Source organism: Cloeon dipterum, chromosome 1 (genome assembly GCF_949628265.1).
Source record: "Cloeon dipterum chromosome 1, ieCloDipt1.1, whole genome shotgun sequence".
NCBI lineage: Eukaryota > Metazoa > Arthropoda > Insecta > Ephemeroptera > Baetidae > Cloeon > Cloeon dipterum.
In genome coordinates this window covers 32,427,034-32,450,779 of record NC_088786.1, presented here as the reverse complement: position 1 = coordinate 32,450,779, position 23,746 = coordinate 32,427,034, and the positions used below count along the sequence as shown (strand labels likewise).

Genomic DNA, 23,746 nt, shown 5'->3' with positions numbered 1-23,746 from the left:
AAAAATGACGTGCGCGAAATCCCGAATCGGTGGGCTAATTAGCATACAAAACAAGTGATCGGAGCCGCGATTGTTGTCCGCAAATGGAATGCAGACGCATGACAAAATGTGCTCGTTGTTGCAGGCAACCCAGGAGGAGACGGCGGCCGCCGTCGACGCCGCCGCCGCCGCCGGGGACGTCAAGGAGGAGGCCCCCAAGCAGGTGAGTGTATGCGTCGCGTCTTGTGACCGGGCGCGCGAGGAGAACCCTCTTGGCTTGCGACACTCGACACCGGTTGTCACGGCCGCTCCCTCGCCCGTCACATGATTGGTCTTTGCGGCCAGAAAGCGAGTGCAACCCGCACCACCGCGCAGATCTCGTTACGGCTAATAACACGCAAATTTTGCAGGATGCTGCCGACGCTCCCGCCGACGCCGAGAAGAAGCCTGAGGAGACCAAGGAGGCTGAAAAGACAGAGGTGCGTTTCTACCGCGTCTCACGCACCAAAATTCAATTAATAATTTTAATTTATGAATTTCGCTGGCAGAAGTTTAAATTGCCATAAATGGAGGTCGAAATTTTCTATTTGCTTTAACGGCCAGAAGGGGAAATTTAATTTATTTTAAAATGCACCAAGGAATTTTTCTCTATTAATTAAAAAATCGTTTTTAATCGGTTTAGACGTCATTCCCAGGGTTGCGGGTATCTCCCGGGGTGTTCCCCTAACTTGCAGTGCAGTGGTTTTTGCTTTTAGTCCGCAGATCGAATTTGGCGATTCGATTTGGTGCCCGTCGGGTAGGAACTTTTTGCTACGCGTCTGGCTAAGTTCCCAGCAAATTTAATGTGAGGCGGAAAAAATAAAAAATAAATAAAGCGAAAAAAATGTTTTAAATAGGAAGTGACAAGTGACACGAATCAAATTTTCTGCTTGCTTATATTCTAATCTTGCTAAAAAAATCACTAAAATTTTTAAACTTAAAAAAATTGGCGGTTTTTTGCACCTCATGGTTGTGTAGTGGAGAGAGAATGGGTTTTTGGTTTTTGTTGACTCATATGAGTCGTGGGTTTTTAAACATTTTAAATGTAATTTTTCATGAGCACCAAAAATGCGTGAGAAACTAGCTGTAAAAAAACGCAAAAACCGGATCCGCAAAAAAACGCTTAACACCCATGCCCAACCATGGTCGTTCCACAACCTCCCGCGCGAACGGGATAGAATATTAGCTTCCTTTTAATCGAAATTTAAGTCTTGGAACTTCAGCAAACTAGGAAACCCCGCATACCAACCAAAATTACAAGTATTTTTAGCATCAGACATGTACTGTAAAGCTTAAAGAGTTTAGAAGAAAAGTTTCTTTGTAAATTTCCCTCCTTTCGAGAACGAAAGAAAGACATTTAATAAAATTTCAACCCTTGTAATAATTAAAAAAAAATCAATATTTTGGATGAGGAAAATAAGGAGATAGTTGCTGACTGTGCCAAATTTTCGCAGGAGAAGTCGAGCGAGGAAGTGCCGCCGCCTCTGCCAACCACCCCTCCCCCGGCCGACGAACTGGCCGTGCCAGCCGTGACCGTGCAGCCCGCCACCCCCGTCGCCGTCGTTGCCGCCGTCGCCGAAAAGGCGGAAGAGAAAGTGGAGGAGGCGCCCGTAGTGGAAGTCAAGGAGGCTGAGGTCGAGTCGACGCCCGCCCCCGTTGTCGAAGAGGCGCCTGAGCCAGTCGCTGAGCCCGCCAAGGAGCCCGAACCAGTCGAGGAGGTGAAGGAAGAGGAGCCCGCCGCGCCTGAGGTCGCTCCTGTCGAGCCAGAGGTAGGAAAAAACTAGCCTAGCCGCCCTGAACTGAAATAAAGATAAGCACCTTCGAGGAACAATTGTGTCTGATTTGCTCCATCCTTGCAACTACGAAAATTTACCGAAAAAAATTCAAATAAAATATTAAATAAATGGCTGATAACCTAATAATTAGCCTAATTTGTCTTAAAAAGTACTCTTTATGAGGTTACAACGTTTAAAATTGCAAACATCAGGCATTAACTTCCACCGCTTTTTACAGGCTGTGCCTGAGCCTGTGGAAGAGCCCGTTGCTGCTGTCGTCGCCGCCGCCGCCGCCGTCACCGAGCCTGAGCCAGAGGCCAAGGTGGAGGAGGAGGCGGTCACCCCCGCCAAGGAGGAGAGCGAAGAGAAGAGCGAGGAGGCGGCTCCGGAGGCCGAGGCCAAGGCAGCTGACAGCGAACAGGTGAGCACGCCGCCGCTGACCCCTCAGTGGAGTTGGACGCTTCCTCTTGCGCTTGCACATCTCTTGTAACCCCCGGCGTGTCCAGTGTGTGTACATAGACTTGCATGGGTTGACAGTTACTGTTTCATTAACAAAAATGGCATTTTCCTACTCAGTCGAGGCATTTCACCACCCACCCCCTGCCGCGTAAATAATTCATTTTTGTGCGTTTCTCTGTGTCCAAGAATAAGATCACCTTTATATGTGCCAAAACCTTTTTGCTACATTCGAAGGTCAAGATTGACACTTCGAGCACAGACTGACAAGGATTGATTACACGTTTTGACAAGTAGCACACTGAATGTTCATTGCCTATCATAGTGGAGTTAAATTTTAAAATTGACATTTTTGGCGATCTAAAGTACTTTTAAAAAAATTTACATCAGAGTCCTAATTAAAATATCACGATTAAAGGAAAACTGGCTTTTTAACGCATTAAAATCAATTGTTAAATATTTCCAATTTTTAATCTCCTATCAATTTTATTTCTGAAAGGCTCCTAATAATAATTTTTGTGTGGAAAACCACAAATTTAGTGAATTTGCTACTTTGTCAAAACTAACAAGGGGTAAGTTTCGCTCTAACTTGCAATTTTTTCGCCTCAAACTTCACGAAATGAGAAAAAAAATACCAATAAACAATTTCAATCTAGCATCATTACTGAGTGACAAAGCCGGACACTAGTTTCCCATGTTAAATTTATAAAATGGAACATTTTTCTAACAATCATGATTAAACTCGGGATGCATTCTACTCCTGACAAAACAATTTGATCGAATTAAATTTTTTAATTTCTGACAAAATCCTGAATTTTCACGGTTGAGTCCAGGCAACTGTTTTTAGCTATTCACCAAATCGAAATATTGAAAAATAAAACTTAATGGGAATTTTAATAAATGGTGAAGTATTAAAAATTACATAAAATAAAAAATCGCTAATTTCATCATTTGTATTGATTGTTATTAAATTTAAATAATCTCTGAGAATTTTAAAAAGTTAAATCAAACGATTCGTCTCTTTGAGGAGACGAACAAAAACTAGATTTTAAAATTGATTCTAGAGTATTTCTTGATAAATTTGTCCATTCCATAGCTCAAATACAATGCTAAATTGAAATCTTTGGACTGTTGGTCCATTTAAACATCACAAAGTTCAACACATTAGAGAAAAAAATTGCAATTCGGAGCCGAACGTATCCAGGATATCCTTGCAAGCATCAGAACATGTTACTCGTGAAAAAACAATTATTCCTACTATTGTTCTGTTCTGCAATTTCTCCATTTATAACAATTTTTTGCTCAACGCAGGCACTGATATATATTTCATTTAAACTGCTTCAAATTTCCGTTTAATTTATGTGTTCATTTGCTTTATACGCAAAACGTTTGTTCAGCTGCATTTTTTCTCTCGGGACGAGCAATTAATGTTATTAAAGCTTTCCGTGTGATTGTGTCACTGGCTTAAAAGTAAACTAAACGTTGCTTGAATCATCTTCACGCCAAAAGCAGGCAGCACCACTCATTTTTGTCGTGTTTCTTTCGTTCGTAAGCTCGCTCGCTTCTTTTAACGTGACCGTGGTTAAACAATTTCTAGAGTCAAACGCCAGCGTCCACTCCGCCGTCCGCTCAGGACAAAAAGCCTGCTGAGTGCTTGCACGACCAAGCCGGGTTCTTATTCGCCGATCGCACTGTCAATTCTGGAATTATCTGTTTCATCTTGCAGGTGCAAAAAGACGGAGGAGACGCCCCAGAAGCAGACAAGCAACAAGCAAAAGAAAAAGCGGAAGAATAAGAAATAAGCGCGCCGCCTCGAGGGAACCCTTTGCTCCCGAGTGAACCCTCATATCGGACTTTGAATAATATAAATCGAAGAAGAGAAAAGAAGAAAAATGATCACATTCTTAATTTTAATTTTGTGCCTGTTCGTCGTCAGCTTATATTAAATCTTTTGCAAACACACACACACATACACGGGGGCCACGAAATCTCCAACATCAATTTTTTTTAAATTGTAAGCAGAAGTTGCCTAGAAATTTTTGTATTACGTCGCCGTAGAATTTGTCTCTCCGCGCCTTTCAATGGGGGATTTGCCGCTGGGAAGAAATTCGTTTGGCTGCGGCAAGCAGGCTCGGGCGCATTTCGAAATTAGCAAGTGTCTTCAGCGTGGACCCCCGTCGTTACTGGACTGGCAATACACTATTATATTATTTGTTCTTTTCCTTTTCCACACGTTTTGTTGAAATTCCTTGCGCCAAAAGTTGTATAAATTTCACTTCTGAATAATAAACTTAAGTGCTTTGTCAATAAACTCTAGATAATTTTAATTGGACGAGCAAGTTGAAAGGGGGCATTCGGTCTCGAAACCGACTCAACTCCGGTTCCTCCACCGACCGCCTCCTTTGATGCAAAATAATATTTTTTGTATGCATTTTGTATTGGTGAATGAACAAAAATTAAAATTGGTCAGACTCGGGACAATTTGTTAATATTTATCCGAAACTGAGGAAAATACAGAAATGTGTATTGAATAAGTAGCTGATAATTACTATCGTGGTAGGTGAGAATCATAGCTAGACCATTTTCTATATCAATATTACACACACACAAGCATAATAATCAACACAAGTTTTAAGGAAGAAAATAAAACGATTTGTAATACGATTTTGACGTCACTTTTCTAAATTTTTACACAAAAATACTGAACATGCCGGCAGCTCAGTTGTTCGATTTTGATGGAAGACAAGTTACGTTGAGTCTGTGCAAAGTGGCAGGCGAGAGAATCAATCCGTTTGTGAATATACATTTGTATCCTGGAAAAACAACGATCACACGAGTGTGTCTCGGCGCGGCTCGGGGACGGACGGTTGCTTTTTTTATCACTGGAGGAGAAAAATTATCCTAGGATTGGAGATTGGAATGGAACGAGAACAGTTGCTGTGATCATTTAGATTAAATGAAAGCAATTCAAAACTTCACAAAAAAAAATGGAAAAGGAAAATCGATTGATTGCAGTTATTTCTCTCTGTCTCGCAATTAAGTGTTTTAGATGTGAATGTAATTACTATTGCTACCCTATTGATTGTATGTAAAGAAGCAGTTGCACATCTAAGTTCCCCCATCTGCTGTCTATTTTTTTAAAGCCCTTCTTTGACGCCAGCAGTCACTATAATGTCGATCGAGTCCCGCTTCTCTATCTCTCTCCGCCAGCGTAATATTTCGAAAAAATACAATCCGTTCATGCATTTATTTTAAGTTGGAGTAAATAAGCAAATATTAGTACTAGGTTGGTGCTTCTTAATTACAAAGTGTGTATCCTGCCTTTTGTCAGTATAGCAACAAAACTGATCAATTGATAATGATAATAAAATCTTTGTTCAAATCAATTCCGCTTCTTTCATTCCGTGCGTAATCCTAAAATAAAAGACGAAACATTTTTATTTTATTTTAGAGCATCTTTTAGTTTTTATTAGATTTTCTTTCAATTTAGACTTAACAAAAAACTTTTGATAGTTAATTTGACTAAAAATCTGCGCTGCAAATGAATCAAACGCAAGGACACCTTTGCAATGCAGCAAAACGGAAGTCGGTTAGCACTGCCGATGAGCAGCTGAGTCCATTATCAAAAAAAAAGGCAGTTTCAAGGCATTTCAGTAGGAAACTCTGAGTCGTTTCGATTAGTGCAGTTTGTTTACGTCAAAATTGATAATATAATATATTTGACACGATAAGCGGAAAGGAATACAAAATATAATTATTATTGCACCTGCTGCAGACGTTCTATCACAAATCGAGAGAGGCACTTTTTCTTTCAATTTCCGATCAGAATTTGGGGGAGCGTGTAGCACTTGAGGGGCGACTGTTCAGTTAGTCTGTGTTAGAGGCACTTTGACGGACGGACGGCCGACTGGCTCGTCGGTCTACACGATGACGCAGCGGCCCTTGCGCTGCCGCGACGTCTGCTTCACCGGCGGTCGCTCCGACTCTTGGAATTTGCGCACGAGACGCACCAGCTCGTAGAACGACTGGTCCACGTTCATCCGCAGCTTGGCGCTGCACTCGATGTATGGGATCTTCAGCTGGCGGGACAGCGCTGCCGCGTCACTCTGCGAAATCTGAGCAAAATCGGACAAAATATTAGAAAATTACACTATTAAAAAATCTATAATTAATTACGGATCCAAGATTTTTTAATTCAAAATGTCAGGAGAGGATTTTTTTCTTAAATAACGCACTTCAAGCAAATTGTAATCATAAAATTGATAAAAAAAAAATGAAAAACTGGGTGGTTTAATTTAAAACTGAATATTTAAATTGCACAAAAATTTAATCTTTTGCCTCAGAGCCTTTAAATCATTTTAATCAAAGGGCACTCACGACTCTCTGTCGGTCCAGGTCGGCCTTGTTACCGACCAGCAGCATGGGGAACTCGTCCCTGTCTTTGACCCTGAGGATCTGCCGGTGGAACTTGTAGATTTCGTCGAAGCTGTTGCGGTCGTTGACGGCGAACACGAGCAGGAAGCCCTCGCCGGACCGCATGTACTGCTCGCGCATGGCCGAGAACTCCTCCTGGCCGGCCGTATCCAGAACTGTAAAATCACAATTTCTGAGTAAAAAGAAAACTCTGCTTTTATTAAAATCCACTCACTGTCTAGTTTGGCGGGCACGTCGTCTATCACGCACTGCTTCACGTACGAGTCTTCAATGGTGGGGTCGTAGTCAGTCACGAAATAACTCTGAAACAAAACGGAACATTTTTTAAAGGGTTGAAAATATTTTTGACAAAATGTCACAGGTTGGAGGACAAGCAACTTTGCTATTACTATATAGTTGAATCAAATGCAGGGGTTGTAACAATTTATCAATTTGGGGGTAGAGATTAAGCATCCCTAAATCTTTCAACTGGTCGAGGGAGGTTGAGACAAGTACAACACCTGAGATTCGGAGTTGACAAAATTTGTAGACAAAAATCGTGATTTTTCGAGTTTTAAAGCGTCATTTCTTGAAAACAAAAATATCATTCTGAAACTTACACACGAGCTCACAATGGCGTGGGATAACATTAAATCACATTTTAAAAATTACAAAATTTCCGGGTTGATTTCCAAAATTTTAATTAATCGAACTAATTAACAGTGGTGTCCTTAAAACATCAATTTTAGCGTTAGTTTGATTGGGCTCGTCATTGCTCAAATTGCACCAGGGGGAAATGAGATGCGGAGGTCTCTTAGTTTTCCCAAATTATCCCGAAAAAATTGAAATTTTAACGAAATACTTTTAGTAATGAAAGATTTCGTTGAGTTTACTTCCCCTCATGCCAATTTTGTCCTCCAAAACCGTGATATTTTCGTCTTAATTTAAAAAAATAGGTCAGCTTTTTATTTATTTAAACTTGTGACTTTCCTGACTATATTTTTCCTGGAATTTTTAACCTTCTCTGGACCTTTTACCGATTGAAAATATTGTCTGGCATTGTTTAGGGAAAATAACCATGATTTTTACTAAATGTTTTCTTGCTCAGGAAATTTCGCAGCTGACAATAAAGTTCTGATTTTATTTTAAATTTAAAATTACGGCGTCGCTATGCCCACTTTCAAATTCCACAGCAGTGACGACTTAATGGACAACTTAATCTAAAAACTAATTGCCAGTTGTCACTTAAATAATTATGGCGTCGTTAATTTTCCTTGCTGGCGTCCTTCGGCGGCTCGCAAGTGGCGCAAAAATGCGGAAAGCGCGGTTGAAGGGAGGAGTACACACACACGCACGCACACACACGCCAAGTGAATTATTCCGCGTGGGCAGAACACGATTTTTTCGCCGCTCCGCGGCGTGGCGCCGAGCCCGTCTGCTGATTTTATTTTATTTTTTCCAGCCGTTCGGTTCGGAGGACTCCCACGCGCAATAAAAGAGCATTATGACGACGGACAGCTCATTTCGCTTTCACAAGAGTGCTTCCTCCGTCGACGCGATCCGTTCGTCTCGCCAGCCAGCACGGAGCACGGACAGCGACGCCCTTTTCCACATGGCCAAATAAACTTATGGAAATCGAATTCGCGCCTGCTAATGAGCGGAGGCGACAATCGCTAGAAACGGACGCGCTGGCCGTTTTCGAAAACGACACCGAAATTTCTTTCGTCAGGCGTGCCATCTGCCCCAAGGTTGACAGCTGTCGAATTGGCTTTTGTTCTAGGCGTTTCTTCTCGAATTCGGGGGTCACGCAGTTTAAATATAGACCGAACGAGAGAAAATCATTCGAGTGACAAGGATGTTGGTGTCAAAATATTATTCAAAAGACAATTTATTGGTTCTAAAGACAGGAATTAGGTCAAAAATCGAATAGAACAATTTCCGACAGGGTTGCAAAATAACCGCATTTTACAAAAAAAGGCAGTGAGTAGAAAAAAACTTTTTTGTCAATTTTTACCAGTTTCTTGCAGGCAATGTTTTCACCATATTTTTAATTTATTTTCTAATTATTAGTCAGATACATTTTTTGAGAAATTCAGGTAGGAAAATGGCAATTTAAATGAAAATATCTGCACAGCAGAGGAAATTTTGACTACTCCGACCGCAAACTTTAAATTTTTACAGGAGAAAAAAATCAATTCTTGCAATTCTTGCGCAAGAAATTGGTAACAATTGAGTGGTAAAAACCAGTGGTGAAAAAAACCGGGTGGTAAGCAAATGCAACCCTGATATCCGAAGGCTACACGAGTTCAACGGTTTCGCCAAAAACTAAAATGTCAAAGCCTTAGACACAGTTAAAAAATCTGGAGTCCTTTTATTTATTTTTAAACAATCCGCGCTTGGCCTTGAACATTTCTGTAATTTTATTTCCGCCGAAAAAGTGCAACAGTTGTCTCTGACTCACGAAAAGAGCGTTTAAATACTCTCCATCTCAAACATGCAAACAAACGCAGCCGGTTGAGCTTGAGCAATCTCGTCACATCGTTTTCGCCGTAATCGGAGGGAAAATCTCGCGGCGCACACGGTGTTCGCAGAAAAGGGATTGGAGGGAAATTAGTGGCGGCCGCAAACGCAAAACCGCGCTCTCGTTGCTGGCGGGTGACGGGTGACGTCGTGACGTCGCATCGCCGCGTGCGTGTGATAAAGCGCTGGAATTTTGATAAGGCTCAAGTGGTCGCAGAGATGCAACCGCGCGCGTGCCGCAGATGCAGCCGCCAAATCAACAAGGAGGCTATTTTTATATAGGCCGTCCGACAACGACAAAGAAAGAGTTTTTCGCGTGCCTCGCGGTCGATCACACCTTTCTTCGAGGGCCAATACCGAAACCATGAGTAAAAATTAAATCTAGAAATAATTCAAAATTAAAAACATTACAGAAAAAATGTATTTTAACATATTTATCAAGTTTTTTAGGTGTTTAAAATATGTTGCGAAGCAAAGTTGGCTGTAAAATGAAGTAGAAAAACATGACTTATCTTTTAAATTGTTACATAAGTAAAAATTATTTCAATTAGAGTAAAAAATGACAGGTTTCTGATTTCTGAAGTGGACAACAATTGAAATAAATTTTATTTTTTGATTACTATCAACAATTTATTTGATCAAATTGTCAGTTTGAGTTTTTGCACTTCTTGAAGTTGCATTCATTGAATGTGTTTTTATGATGTTGTGCCAGGATGGAGCCCAGTTTTGTTTCAAAACAAAGGCGGTGCGCTTGGAAGAAACCTATTTTCGGGCCGCTTGTTGGAAGCAAATAAGCGAGTGTGTGACGTGTGCGGTGGGTGCCTCGAGTGACGTCACACTTTGCAGGCGGCCGACGCGCAAGGCCATGTAAGGAGCGAGCGCCAAGTGGGCCACGCGGCCGGCCGGCCGACCAGCCACCTTGGCCGCCTGGCCCTGGCAATGGCCTCGCGCCCCTCGCCGCAGCCCTTTGTCTGATATATTGCCAGAAGCGAAGTCGCCGTCATTGCTATATTTACGCTCGCTTCTCTTTGTAATGCAGAGAACGCAAGGATAATAAAATAATTGCACTGCTGTTTTCGGAGCGACGAAGGTTGCAAAGTTCAGTACCCTTTAAAAGGTTTTTCTGAATGATCAGTGCGAGCCCAGACAAGGAAAATTTGCTTCGTCCTAATCGAATTGATACTAAAAGGAGATTAAAACCGAGATCAAAGTCTTTTGAATATCTGTGATGTCGTAACAATTATCTTTGTCAAAATTACATTGCGCTAAAGTTTTTATTATTTCACGCAAGTCGTAAACAGGTGATTTTGTTTGTGAAATTTACGAAATTTAGACACCCGGTGCTTTCGAAACAACGCCGACTATTTCCAGCATCGTTTCTTTAACGAATTCATGTTAGGGGCATACAACTTTTATCTTGGGAAATCTGATCTGAAACTGACTACGTATTTTTATGGATGTGAAGTTGTATTTTTGAAATGCGCTTAACATAGCTTAAAGTTGCTTAATTCGTGATTGTTAAAGCATTCCAAGACGACCAATATTACATTTTACCCACAGAAAAATTACCCAACCAAATAAATAGCCTTTTGGAAAAATAAAATAAAATAAAAAACGACGGCTTCCGCATTATTTACGGTATCCTTCAAGAAAAAAATTTGATCAGTCCCTTTTGGTATTTCGGCTTTGTCCTCCTGGACAGGGTCTTAGCTTGAGAACACTGGTTTTTTCTGACTTAAAAATAAAAGAGGGGAGTCAATTGGAGTGCTGTGCAGGGCTGCAAAAACCCGAATTTTTAAGCACTGTTAGAACCCGTTTATTTCTCCATTTTAATGTTGTGATCGGTTCTACTTTTTTGAGTTGGGCGACCTCCTGATGGCAAAAAACTCAAGAAAATAAGGGTCTTTTATTGAAATGCTAGACATGCATCCCGTGTAATTCATTTAAGCTTATTGGAAAGGTGCAAAGCAGCAAGTAGCGAGTCGGAAAGCTTTCGCAATCTGTCTTAATCCTAATCGATTCGCCATTGCAAAGCAAATAGAATCAAATGTAGGCACAAATAGTATCTTACTATTTTTGTGCAAGAAATAAGCAATTGCGAATCAATTAAATTTCTTAGAAAGAGGCACAACACAAATTATCGTTCATGTTCGATAAATCAACCGGTTCTTGTAAATTTACAAAGTATCAGGAGTCAACCAGTTTTAGTTTGGAACAAATTCGCAAACAGGTTTGCGTCAGACTTTGATTAGGACGTTTTTGAGGTCTTGTGTTTCGTGTTTCGCCCCATCAATTATTTAAGCTCCACTACTCGTGCGAAATTCTAAGATTCGCAACACTGCCCGAAGACAAGAGTGCGTATTTCAGCCTGAAGCTTAATTTGCGTGGCCTGTTTTTCGCATTTTCAAGAACATAGAGCTGCAACAACCGATTACATCTGTGGTGAATTGTACAGAGAATAATTTCGTTGCAGCGAAAATTACGCAAGCCGTGTGAGCTTTGGGCTAATGAGGCGCGTGCGGGCCGTTGGCCAATTTGCAACGATGTCCGAGAGCACACCGCCGTTCGCTCGCTCGCTCACTCGCTCGCTTTATTTATTATTTCTGAATGAGTTGTGCGTTGGAAAAGGTCCAGACGCAGACGCCGTCTTTCTCTCTCAAACACACACGCTCTCTCGGGCAGCCTAATTTCTTGTTTCTCCGCCGGCCGGTCGGTCGGCCGCGGAACAGCGAGCGAAAGATGCAATTGGAATGGAGAATGTGCCGCAACGGAATGCTCGCGATGACGTGCACGCGCAAAAAGGCGAAAGAAAAGCGGTCGCATCCGTCGTCTGAGCCGAGCAGATCGCTATTTGTCAACGCGAGAGCGAGACACCGCCAACAATAATGGATGGACCTGGCGTCAAATTGAAATTAATCGACCTTTTGTGTCCGGACCGGAGCGCCTGGCTGCGCCCGAATTGCCAGCTAACGATCTTTGTTAATCGCGCGCAGCCGACCGACACACACAATAATAATTCACCCACGGTCTCGACGCCAAAATTCCCTTAAAATTAATTCAGTTTGACACATTTAATTTATTAAAAATTATTTAATAATTTTAAATTTCACTTGAGAGAGTTTGTGAGAGTAAATTTTTAATCATACATCTTTCACAGGGTTTTTTTTCACCACTCAATTGACCAGTTGCATAAACCCTTAGTTATTGAAGCCACCAACAGATGGCGCAACCACAGACTTTCTTAAAAATTTTGTTTTAAACGGTTTTAAGGCATTTCCGCTGCGATTTCAGACTCAATCTAGCTATTTTGCTTTTTTTTAATTAATTTGTTTTTATTTGACGTGCTGAAAACCAAAATCGGTTCAGCCATTCACCGTAGAAACGTTGGAAAAGATTTTTTTATTTCAAAAAATAGTTTTTCACGATTCTACGGCGATTGGCTGAACCGATTTTGGTTTTCAGCACGTCAAAAAATAGCAAATTAATTGAAGAATAAACAGTAGCTAGATTGAGTTTGAAATCGCAGCGGAAGTGCCTTAAAATCGAAAGTCTACGGTGGCGCCATCTGTTAGCGGCTTCGAACACTTAGGGTTTATGTAACTGGTGAATTTTTTCCAATTTCTTGCGCAAGAAATGCCAGAAATCTAAAATTTGCGGTCGGAAAGGTCAATATTTTCTCTACTGTCTATTTTTTTCTTTTAAATTGCTATTTGTTGCCACAATTTTTCCAAAAATTTATCTTTAAATTTTTTCAAGTCAAGGCCATGAGCTAATAATAAGAAAATTATTGAAAACTAAGGTTCAAACATGAAAAATGCAAGAAATTGGTGAATAAAAACGGTTTTTAACACTGCAAATTTTTAGCAAGATTTTTCCACCATAATTATGTATCTTTTTTTCTCTTATTAAGTCAAGAGGAAAAAATTGAATAAAAAGAAACGCGTGTTTCCAAGAAAAAGGGGACGTTCGTCACTCATTGTGCGGTGCCTTGCCTTGAGTTGTGTCGCTTCGCTTTGCCCTGTGACTCTGTTCTTTGTGAGTTATTAGAATGCAACAAGGCTGCGCGTGGCGAGAGCAGCAAATCGGTTGAGGCTAATTCCCGTTTTCAGACACAATAATCGCTTCGTTGGTTGACCTCAGTCACTCGGCTCATTCGCTGGCTCGCTCTCGCACTTCCATATTCGGAGCAGCTCGCCTGATTGTAAATATTTAGAGAAAATAAGCAACCTTCGCCGCCCAACACGGCAGCATTCCTCCGATGCAGCCGCGAATCGAAGATAATTATATTGACACGCGGCACCTGGCATAATCCAATTAAATTATTGCACTGCGCTCCTCAAAATCAATCGATTAATACAAATTAATTATTTCTGGAATCAGACCGGGTTTAATATATTTTAATGGGCACTATCCAACTGAAAATTTTGTTAAAAAGCCGGCTTCCTGCCAAACAAATTTTGCAGATGTTTATTTATTTAATCAAATTTGTGTCTCACCTGTATGAACTGGATGGTGATGGCCGATTTGCCGACGCCGCCGCCGCCGACCACCACCACTTTGTACGTCTGGGCCTGTCTGTTGGACATGCTGGCAGTCCTTGCAAACACCACAAAGTCGACAGTCAGGTGGGACACATAAACAAGCCCGACGCAGCACCTGGCCGCACGCTGTCCGCACTCGAAATCAGAATTCAGTCCAGGCCGAATCGCACGTTCCACGCTCGTTCGAACAACCTGAAGAACTGCTTCACCTGCCGCCGATCATCCCTGGTCTTCTTCTCTCGCAAACTCGGGAATTTCGCGTTTGGCAGACAAAAACAGCCGATCTTTACTGAACTCTCGGTCTCAGTGTCTCTATCTTCGCTCGCTGATGGTAGTGCTGGTGCTTGGGTCGGCTGTGCGCATTCGTTCCCCCCTCTGCCTTTCGCTCGCGATCCCCTCCCCCCAGCTTCCGCTCTCATCTCGAACATCGCTCATCGACGAGGCTCGAGGGCGACAGGACAGGAGAGGAGCGAGCCCAAATCGGTGCTGCCGTCACCGACCGCCACACGAACTTGCACTGCGAATCTTGGGACAAAAGCGATGATGCGGTTTATCTGATATAAATACGATAGCGAAAATTTAAGTTTAAAGTTCGAATCAGACCAAATTAGATAATGTGATTTATGAATGGGCGCAGAGAAAACTATATGACGTGTAGAATTATGTTGAATGTGTGATCAAAGGTTCAAATTTTTGCTTCAATATGTTTACTCAAAAGATTTAAATTTAAAAAAATGTCCATTAAAACATAAAGTTTCCCTCAAAATCAGCTCAAACCTATTAATATTTTGTGAAATATTTATAAAAGTGATATGTTGATGTTTTCCGAGAAAATCTGCCCTGATATTGACGCGCTCATCGCTACCAAATCTTTGTTTTTCGTGTCCGTTTCCCTTCGAAAACCATTTCTTTGCAAAAATTCAATTGGAAGGTGCAACTGGAGGGGGGGGGACCTCTGCAAAACCCTCTCATCTAACTGAACAACTTATTGAAATAATGTGAAATGGTGTGCAATAAAAGCTTTTAAAACGTGCCAATTATATTAACCCTTGGTTTAAAATTTGTATTTGAGGCTTTACAATTCAATAAAACCCTCAACTAACGAAAAATTATTGAAAAATAATATATATAACAAGCTGTTTTTTCCCTAAAAATAATTATAAATTAAATTTATTTAGAAGGATGATTTTGTTTTGCTTCAAAGAAAACCAATTCAAGTCAATAATACTTAACAGATTTTGCAATATTTCCTAAAAACGCCCTACATTTCAAAGTAATTTAAAAAACAAAAAATAAACAATCGCTGTGTAGTTTTTAATAAAAAAAATTTTAATTAACGGATGGATTGATGGCTATTGCTATAAGTGAGATTTTGGGAGGTAAAAATTAAATGGCATGCAATTTTATGCAGTAAAAATGAGGCTATTTCGTCCCAAAAGATCGCTTTTACGGCTTTTACCTCTAAAAAACATCATGCCACGCAGTGTAAGCTGCTGATAATTTAGTGTCAGTGATTTTTTAATTAGTTTTTGGTGAAGTCCAACAATAAAATACGAAAATTTATTCATTTTTGAACACATTTTTTAGAGTTTTTTATTTTTTTAAATAATTACATCATAATAATTATTAGCATTTAAAATTGCAATAGTGAATTAATCCAAATTTTATCACTTGTATCATGATAACGTTTTTGTTGTCTGCATTGTTACAAATATATTTAATCCAGTAGGGGTGTGTGTGAGTGGTGATTTTTTTTATCGCGATCGCACCGGTCAACCCCATGTTAAACACACACACGCGCGCGCGCGCGTCTGGCGAGCAGTTTCTGATAACGGAGAGATCGTCCGGCACAAACGGACTCGTCGGTGGCGGACGCACGTGGAACTTGTCACTACGTTGTTTGATGCATTTTTTTTCTTCACTTTCCTTAATGATTACTTACAAATTTAGCAGTTTTGTCTCAAGTAGTGTTTGTTAAGTGTGAGTCTGTGTTCGTGAGTGTGTTTGTTTGTTTGTGTGGTCAATTGAAAGACACAAAAATTCCACGAGAATTTTACAAAGAACATTTTTACCATTTTCATTAAAGCTAAACGATCTGAATATTCTCTTCCTTACCCTTTGTAAATGGTGGATTCGACTTAAACTTAGTTTCATTTATTATCAGTAATCGTTATTGTTTCATTAGATTCCGCGCGTTTACTACAACGCCTTGATGTTTGTCGAGTTGGTTTGCTTTTTTCTCTTTCCTCACTCTTTTGTAGTTCGTACGGGGCGGAAAGCAACCGGTGGGCAACCAACAGCAGCGTCAAATCCGAATTAATGCTAGTTTAAAGGGTCGATAAATTGATATATATTTATATATTTTGCGGCTGACAAGCGCGACACCAGTTGCTTTCGGCTCCGCTAGCTGCGTTCCCTGGCGACTTTTGAGAATATATATAATATATATAATTTGCATTCCATCAGTTATAATTAATTATTTTCTGGCCTTATGCAGATGGCGTGTACATACGAGAATGTAACAAACAGCTCAATGTTTTAAAATATAAAATCTCAATCTCAGCTCAGTTGTTGTTTCTTTTATACACAAATCACAAATAGTACGGGTGAGCTTGACTATCATTAATGCTACGCTCGTCGCTCGCCCGCCGTTCCCGGACCTAATCAAGACGAAACAGCAGTGAAGCGCATTATCTGATATACACACACTCGTACCGTATTAAAGGTATTAAAGTTTTTTTTTCATTTTCAGTATAACAAAATGATGATATCTCTTGCCAAGCTATAAGGGACTGACTCTCTTTCTCTCACTCTAAACAATTTCGCGTGTTTCTGACTGAAGAACACAAATTATTATCACTTTCCGTGGGTCCATTGAATGTACAGCAGAATTTACACACTCACTTTGCGTCTTCTCACGAAAACTTACTTTGTTTGTTTGGTTTGGTTTGGATCAGGTGTGTGCAATTCTCAATTTCGCCTCTTTACACAGCCAAAAATCAACAAATTTTTAGGTTTATCCTCCATGGAGTATCTTGATGTGGCGCCACGAAACGTTAACAGCTCACCCATTCATAGGAAATGTGTCAGAAAAATTGTACGACGACGAATGGATCCCCCCGCGAAGTTACACGTTAACCTAACTTTAAATTAGCTAATTAATATAACATAAACGTTCACTAGATTTGTTGCTTGCAAATGGTAAATCATTTAAAATGGCACAACGTTCTACAGCAAGTGTATTGTTTGTGAGAGGAAACTTTTCTTTAAGCGCAGCCGCCGCTCTGCTAAAGTAAAAATACGAGAGCGCCGCGCGACGCTGGCAATGGCATGCACTTGAACTAGAAACTTAAGAGTTTACATTAAATGTGTATGTGTGTGTGTGCTACAAATTAACATTAGTCTTATGTGAAATTTCGTACGTGTAATGCATCTCTCTCGTGTCTAAATAAATTAGGTGTGTATAAATTACAGCGGTAAGTCGCCTTGTTAAACCAAAGGCGCGTAGATAGATTTGTGCTCAAGCTTATCAGGTTGGGGCATTGTTAAATCAGTAGTTGTTGTTGTAAAGAATGAAGCAGAGTGATATGAGTTTGCAGTAAGCCGATTGGGGGTTTCTTAATTTCTCTCGATTTACATCAGACCACGTTCTTGTCTAAAACACACAATGGCAATAATGTATAACGACAGAGGAACTCACTTAAAATCCTTCTCAGATCATCATAACTCGTTTTAAAACATGTGTCAAACTTCACAACAAGTTCCGATGGCGAGAAATCCGATCCGAAGACGGATCTGCAATACAACATTTTTAACAACAATTTTTCAATCTGTTTTCTACTGGTGAGAGGCCTAATAGGGACAGAAAAGTCATCGACCCACATTCATGAGCAAAATATGGAGCAATCCGGTATACTGAGTGAACATCACAATCAAGTCTGAGAAAAACAAACTCCCCATTTTCATGTTTTGTTTACCTATGCTGCGTTCGCAAGGCCAGAGAAGGAATTCGCAGGCCCTGGTGGTGGACAGAGACAGACAGACACAGCTTATCAACTAAAATTCAAGTCGTCTAAGTACTAAAACCCAAATTATAGATAGAGCTAATATCTTTGGAATAGTCAACTGGATGGGTAACGTGTGTAAAAATCCTCTCGAGTGATTGATTGATGGATGTGCACGCGCGAGTAACGCCGATTCAAGCCACGACACCCCTTGAATCGCCGTCGCGTGTACAACCCTTCTTGTAAGCCACAGTTGAAAGAGCACACAGTGACTGACGCCATTAAGTAGTAGGAACACCTAGTTTTAACGTTCTTCAACCGAGGCAGCCTCGAGTCTGGCCAGCAAATTATGGAAATTGCTTCGCGTAAGCGTTATGCATCCAAACTGATTTAGTTTTGATTTTTCATCCGGTTTAGCACGACTTTTATCTTTAATTATCCAGCTGTTAAAAGAGAACGCAGGTCGTAGCGCAATTCGCCGACTGAATTCAAGCTCAAAAGAATTTTTTCCACCTTCGTAAAATGCGATCAACACCTAATAATATTAATCAAATTTATACCAATTCAGCAATTCACAACTCTAGATTTTTTAGATAAATAAACGCTAAAACTGCTGAATGTAATCTGTCCAGTTTTTCGCAAATTCAGAAATATATATTTATCAAATTGAATTTAAACTTTCCAATCTCCAGATGCAACAATACGCGAATTATTCTGCCTCATTCAACCAATCAGCATCGGGAACGGGAGATGCTGCATAGGAAATAGCGAAAAAAGAATTTCCGTCCGCGACTTTATAAAAGTAAAGCAACCTGGCCTCGAGACGCCTCTTTGTAATAAAGATTAACATAGAGTGATTAGAATCAAACGCGCGAGTAACGACTCCAAGAGGGGAGAGTGGTCAGTTGGGGGAACAGGGGGCGGTCAGTGGAGTCTATGGCTGCGTTGGCGGTTGCCACCGTGGTGGCTCGAGGACGAACAGGACTGGCTTTGTTGCTGCGGCCACACCAGCAGGAATGTGACCGGCTGCTGCTGCTGCTGCTGCTGGGACGAGTTGCTGCTGCTGCTGCTGCTGCTCTGGTTGTGATGGTAGTTGTTGTTGATGACGTTGTTGTTGGCGTAATGGTTGTTGTTTGTTCGCGGGTGGTGCCGCCGCGGCCACGGGACTAGCGACCTTTGGTGCCGGTGCCGCCCCACTGGGGGACTGCTGGGCAGCGGCAGCAACGGAGGCAAACCCTTTTGTCACTTCTCCAGACTGGGCGCAGCAGACGGCGGCGCGCTGCCGCTCCCACCGCCGCCTACGATCACAACGGCCGGCGCGACACTCGCGTCCGACGACTGCGGACTAGAGTAGTCTAAGTGGTACATGCCTGAAATCAAAACGAACCGACAAAATGTTAGAGGAGTGCGAAAAACGCTACCGCGTGTAAAAGATAAAAAGTCCTCTACACTGCCTATAGAGGGGAACAGACTTGCAAGTCTCTGATCTAACAAAAAATAAAACAAGAATATTTTTTGCTGTTTAGTATGAGAACGTACAAAATAATTTTTCATTTATATCTTTAACTCACACAGGGAAACTCTTAGGATTTGGCGTTTTAGGTGTTGCTGGCATAAATTAATTCGTTTTGTATTTGACAAGTTATATCTGCGGGACAAAATTTATGATTTGATGCAGTTAGCGAGTAACGGAGCTAAGAAGGTTAAAATCCTTGCAGGATTTAACAAAGGAAATCATTCAAAGTCAAATTTTAAAGCCAGTTTTCATTCAATCGTCAAATTTTAATGGAAGACTCTTCTTGATAAGACGAATCGATCAATCAGTCATCTTTTACGTTTTGGAGAAGTCCATAATTTTTTGAACTTTTGCAGGAAATGATCTAAATTTGAGATAATGTTTTGAGAATTTCTGAACCGACTGCAAAGCGCCGTTTTTTATCATTGAGAAATAAAAACTAAAACAATTTTTAATTTACACAAGAGAAAATCTCACCCTTATTCTGGAAGTCCTGCATGGTGGGGTCTGAGCAGTCGGTTCCCCTGTGGCCGATGGCGCCACAGTTGAAACACGAGTTCTTGTGACTGGACGAACCCATCGGGTGGTAGAGGCCCGAGTGGACATAGTGCGCCGAGTTGTGTTTGGCAGGAAGATACGACTGTGACTGCTGCTGCTGCTGCTGCTGCACGGTGTTGAAGGGTGGGGGCGACTTCTGCGAGGCGGGCTGCATCGGCATGTAGTCGGGCTGGGGCGGCGGGGGGAGGTTGCCGTTTGGCGTGAACGAAGGGTAGCTGGCTGGTCCTGACCCTGCCGGGCCGGTCATCAGCGGAAAGAAGAAGGGACTCTGCTGAAAGAGCTTGCGGTCAGAATTTCTCGGCCGGCTCATCAAGCTGCTCACGATATTTACAGGGTAGTAGGCGGCAGTGGTGTTGCCCTGGACGTGCTGCATCGCGGCCGGCAGAATGTACGACGAGTGCACGAGCGGCGGCTGCGCAGCGGCGGCCGCCTGCCGTCGCGCGTCCGGCACCTTCTGCTCCATGTGCACGTTCCTCCGCATCGGCGGACCCCGCGGGTGCGCATTGTACCTCGCCGCCGGGTTCGCCATGCCGGCCCCGCCCCTTGGACCCTTCTCCCATCGCGCCACGCTGGGCGCCTCTTCTTTGTCTGCGTGCAACAAAAACACATTTTAGAAAAAAAAGTTGACAAGAATTGAAGAGGCTTTTGGACGCAAGCAATTGATCAGAATGGTCCGTCCTCAATTATTTTCAGAGCCCAATGCCTTTGAGACCATTTCATCATGTCAGGCAAGAAAAGCATCCAGCAAAAAAGTGTGTTATCTTAAAGACCAGCTCAATTTGTGACAATTGAAAACTAATGAGCTCTAAATAAATATTATCGCGAAAAACAAATAAATCATAGTTGTAATTAAGCCCATCAACACTGGTAATTTGATTGACACGACTAGTTTAATATTTCCTTCTTATCTGCTTATCTTCAATTTGCGACAGCTTGCATTCTTCACTTAAAATTGTTTTGTATTACACAACAATCAAAAAGAAAAATAAAGGGGCTGCGAAAAATCATTGAATTTCGCATCCAATAAAATACTTACAGTTGCTACTATCCCACTGTTCCTCCTGCGGAGGCGTTCCTGGGGGACTTGGAGTCCCAGATTGACTGCTGCCGGCAGAGCCAGTGTGCGGGACTAGAGGCGCCCCTGGTGAGGACCACAGCCGCTTGTCATCTGAGTGCACCCGCTGCCCTCGACCGGGGTCTGCAACCCCGTTGACGGTCCCGAGGGCCATGCCAGACATCATGTCCGGTAGGTTCTCCTCGCCAGGTATCCGCAGCTGCGTCGGTTAGAGTTTTTTTATCGAATGATTCAATATGCAAGGGTTTCAACTCACTGGCTCGATTTTCATGTTGTGAATCGAGTCGTCGCCAGCCTTTTGGCCGTTAGGTAAACTTTGTTTATTGCGGGGGTGGTTGACGGAGCGGTTGCTGCGGAAGGTGCCGCCCCCAGTGCTGCCTCCGCTGCAGGTACTGCTTGAGCTGCTGGTTTCATTGTGATTGGGGGAAGTGTAGCAGTTTTTGTAGTTGGTCGTTGGCTGGCCAGCGTTTGTGTTCCATACTGGCGATTCAGACCTGCGACAAAGTAATTTCGGTTTTTAATCTGGAGGCAATTTTTTAATGCGAATGGATTTGACAAAGTTTAAAAGCTGCGCAATATTTTAGCTCATTTAGAAATTTATTAAAACTTATTTACCGTGAAATTGCTGCTCCCTGAAAATTCTTAATTTTAAATGTAAGGCCTAGTAAAAAAATGTAAAATTTATGACTGGTGTTAGGGGCGGTCGGACCTTGGGGTTTCCTTGTTAAGAGAGAAGCTCACGTATGGCAACTGGTTCACAATTCCATTCAATTTTTCATCGTTTTCGATGAAAATCAGACAAAATATAAATTGAAAAATTCAGTGCTTTAAAAAAATGTGTTAAATATCAGCGAGTTTCTTAAATCTCTTAAGCGCAACCCTATCATCAGATAGGTCATTCATCCTCAATAAAATTTAGGACGCCTCGGACGCATTAGTCATCATATGGGAAACATGAAAACGCCACCAATTCAGCAAAATCCACTGACCTGCTGGCGTCGGGAGATCGTGTCGGACTTGCACTTGGTGAAGCATAGGGAGAGAGGGTTTCATTGACTGGGTAAGAGGAGTTGACTGTGGCCGTGACTAGGTCTGGCGGCGGACAAGGCGGCTGGGACATGGCCGGCAGTCCAAAGGGCGCCGATTGGCAGACGGCGAACTCGGAGGGGGCGCCGGCGAGGGGAGGCACGGGGGAAACCATGTTCGGCGGCGGCATGCTGCAGAACATCGAAGTGGTCAGAATGTATGGTCCTGTCATCTCTTGCAGTCCTTTGCTCACGTCACCTGCGAAAAAGGATTTTGTCGCGTTCAAAAAAGATGTTGGTTTTAGGGAATAAAGGGGCGGGGAACATTCTGAACTGAAAAACTTGATGTTCAGTGATAATTGCCAGCAATTAATTAATTTTTATGGGATTAAGGTTTTGCATTCATACTATTTACTGTTACCAATGATTTTTGGTAATTCCAACTGTCATCGAGTTGATTTTTTCTATTCAATTAAGTCATGCAGATGCAGAAATCAAACCTGTGGCGACAGCTGTTGCTGGGAGCAGGTAGGATTTTCCTGGCACAGAAAAGTGCTGGGCAACAGCTCCGGTGCCATCTGGAGTTATGGTGCATGGTGTGCAAGGCATGTACATGGACTGGAAAAAAGGTAAAAATTAACGAGGCCCATGACAGAATGCCAAACATGTTAACAAGGGCAGTGATTTGGCGATTCTCTTATCAACCGAGATACGAAAAATTTGTTTTATTTTTCCCCTGCGGACATCACAATGGCGAGGGAATTTCCAAGTACCGGTACACTGATTATTTTCTTTGGGTGGTGAGATGCGATCATAATGTGCAAGGCTGGGATTTAAATTGCTTCGATTCTTTGAATTCCTCAGAAGAAAGGAATTTGTAAACAGGCTGAATTTTTCAAGAGTTTCTACGTAAAACAAAAGAAATGGCCAAATCACATTGCGGGCCGTGGGCCGGAGGACCCAAGACGTACAGGCATTCCAGTCTTGAGGCAAAAGGCTGGCTGCTTGTGCTGTGGGAAGGCCACCTTGGCCTCCTCCTTCTGCAGCCGGAGCAGCACTTCGCCGAGGAGGGTCTTCTGCTCGAAGCTGAAGGCAGGGTGGTTGTGGGCCATGGTGTAGAGGAGAAGCAGCTCCTCGAGGGTGTTGTCCTCAGGCAGGTCGTCGGCGTTGCGCAGCAGCTGCACGAGCTCGTGGAAGTCGTGGTCGGCGAGCGCGGCCAGCGTCTTGAAGACCACATTCGAGCACGCCTGGTTGGTCGAGTGCAGCAGCGACAGGTACACGGTGAGGATGCGTCTGGTGTGCTTGTCAGCGACGCAGGTAGCGTCGGCCAGGTCTGCCTGGTTGTTAGCGCGCGCCTCCGATTCCCTCAGCTGCGAGTGGTCCCGCTTTCCCAGTTCTTCGAGACAAGTGCCCAGGAAGCGCAGCTCGAAGGGCAGGCACATGTTCAACAGGGTGCACATCAGGTCCACTCGCTTATAGCTGCTGTACTCCTTAAACAACGTCACAACCTCTTCCTTAAACACCATTATCTGCCAGACATCGGGTGCTCAGTCTCAGCGCGGCGAACTTGCGGGCAGCGGTCACGATCTACGAGCGAGACATCCACCCCAGATCGGCGGCCACCAGCTCGGCCGCCTCCAGAACAGTGGAACTGCACTCTTTCTCCCTATGTCCGTCTTTACGTGCTGCTGTTCTGTTGCAGCCAGCGACCCCGTGCTTTGCTTGCTTCGTCGCTGCTGCTGCTGTGCTGCTGCTAGTGTGTGTGTGCGATGGTAAAAAATCGATCGCGTTTTGTTCGTCCAGTCCACCAGCGGTTGCCATCTTTGCTCGGGATATGGCGCCAAT

The 23,746-nt window shown here is 42.6% G+C and overlaps 3 protein-coding genes across 9 annotated transcripts in view; 1 reads left to right on the top strand and 2 right to left on the bottom strand.

Moving 5' to 3' along the window:
- LOC135933975 (A-kinase anchor protein 200-like) overlaps positions 1-5,635 on the top strand; it is a 34,531-nt gene extending 28,896 nt beyond the window's left edge. Inside the window, exons 4-8 of one of the 4 annotated variants that reach the window (XM_065475461.1) lie at positions 125-202; positions 390-458; positions 1,473-1,787; positions 2,032-2,214; positions 3,986-5,635. In XM_065475461.1, coding sequence (XP_065331533.1) covers positions 125-202; positions 390-458; positions 1,473-1,787; positions 2,032-2,214; positions 3,986-4,051 — 711 coding nt within the window. In that variant the 3' untranslated portion in view covers positions 4,052-5,635. Of the gene's footprint in view, positions 1-124; positions 203-389; positions 459-1,472; positions 1,788-2,031; positions 2,215-3,975 lie in introns of all 4 variants that reach the window. The other 3 variants (XM_065475462.1, XM_065475458.1, XM_065475460.1) reach the window with 3 other exon arrangements.
- A 48-nt stretch (positions 5,636-5,683) lies between these two features.
- On the bottom strand, positions 5,684-14,044 carry Ras64B (ras-like protein 2). Its single transcript, XM_065475463.1, has 4 exons — positions 13,679-14,044; positions 6,898-6,985; positions 6,627-6,838; positions 5,684-6,364 (listed from the first exon to the last, which is right to left on the bottom strand). Exons 1-4 carry the CDS (start codon positions 13,766-13,768, stop codon positions 6,170-6,172), a joined length of 585 nt encoding a protein of 194 aa, XP_065331535.1. The 5' UTR covers positions 13,769-14,044; the 3' UTR covers positions 5,684-6,169.
- A 2,046-nt stretch (positions 14,045-16,090) lies between these two features.
- LOC135935287 (nascent polypeptide-associated complex subunit alpha, muscle-specific form) lies at positions 16,091-23,646 on the bottom strand. Of its 4 annotated transcripts, none has more exons than XM_065477520.1 (8): positions 22,873-23,646; positions 22,402-22,519; positions 21,866-22,160; positions 21,133-21,370; positions 20,838-21,075; positions 20,133-20,389; positions 19,721-20,081; positions 16,091-19,097 (listed from the first exon to the last, which is right to left on the bottom strand). In XM_065477520.1, the coding sequence occupies exons 1-8, from the start codon at positions 23,425-23,427 to the stop codon at positions 18,970-18,972; spliced, it is 2,190 nt and encodes a 729-aa protein (XP_065333592.1). In that variant the 5' UTR covers positions 23,428-23,646; the 3' UTR covers positions 16,091-18,969. The 4 variants fall into 4 exon arrangements, with proteins under 4 accessions (XP_065333592.1, XP_065333602.1, XP_065333609.1 ...); XM_065477530.1 differs by having other exon boundaries at positions 19,721-20,072; XM_065477537.1 differs by having other exon boundaries at positions 19,721-20,069.
- Positions 23,647-23,746: the final 100 nt, after the last annotated feature.

Coding starts and splice junctions, on each gene's coding strand:
- Ras64B (XM_065475463.1), bottom strand. CDS start 13,768: ATGTCCAACAGACAGGCCCAGACGTACAAAGTGGTGGTGGTCGGCGGC. Junction 6,986..13,678: donor TCACCATCCAGTTCATACAG/GTGAGACACAAA, acceptor GTTTTGTTTCAG/AGTTATTTCGTGACTGACTA. Junction 6,365..6,626: donor ACCTGGACCGACAGAGAGTC/GTGAGTGCCCTT, acceptor GATTTTGCTCAG/ATTTCGCAGAGTGACGCGGC.
- LOC135935287 (XM_065477513.1), bottom strand. CDS start 23,427: ATGGTGTTTAAGGAAGAGGTTGTGACGTTGTTTAAGGAGTACAGCAGC. Junction 22,161..22,401: donor AGCAACAGCTGTCGCCACAG/GTTTGATTTCTG, acceptor CCTTTTTCGCAG/GTGACGTGAGCAAAGGACTG. Junction 20,390..20,837: donor ACAGTGGGATAGTAGCAACT/GTAAGTATTTTA, acceptor TGTTGCACGCAG/ACAAAGAAGAGGCGCCCAGC.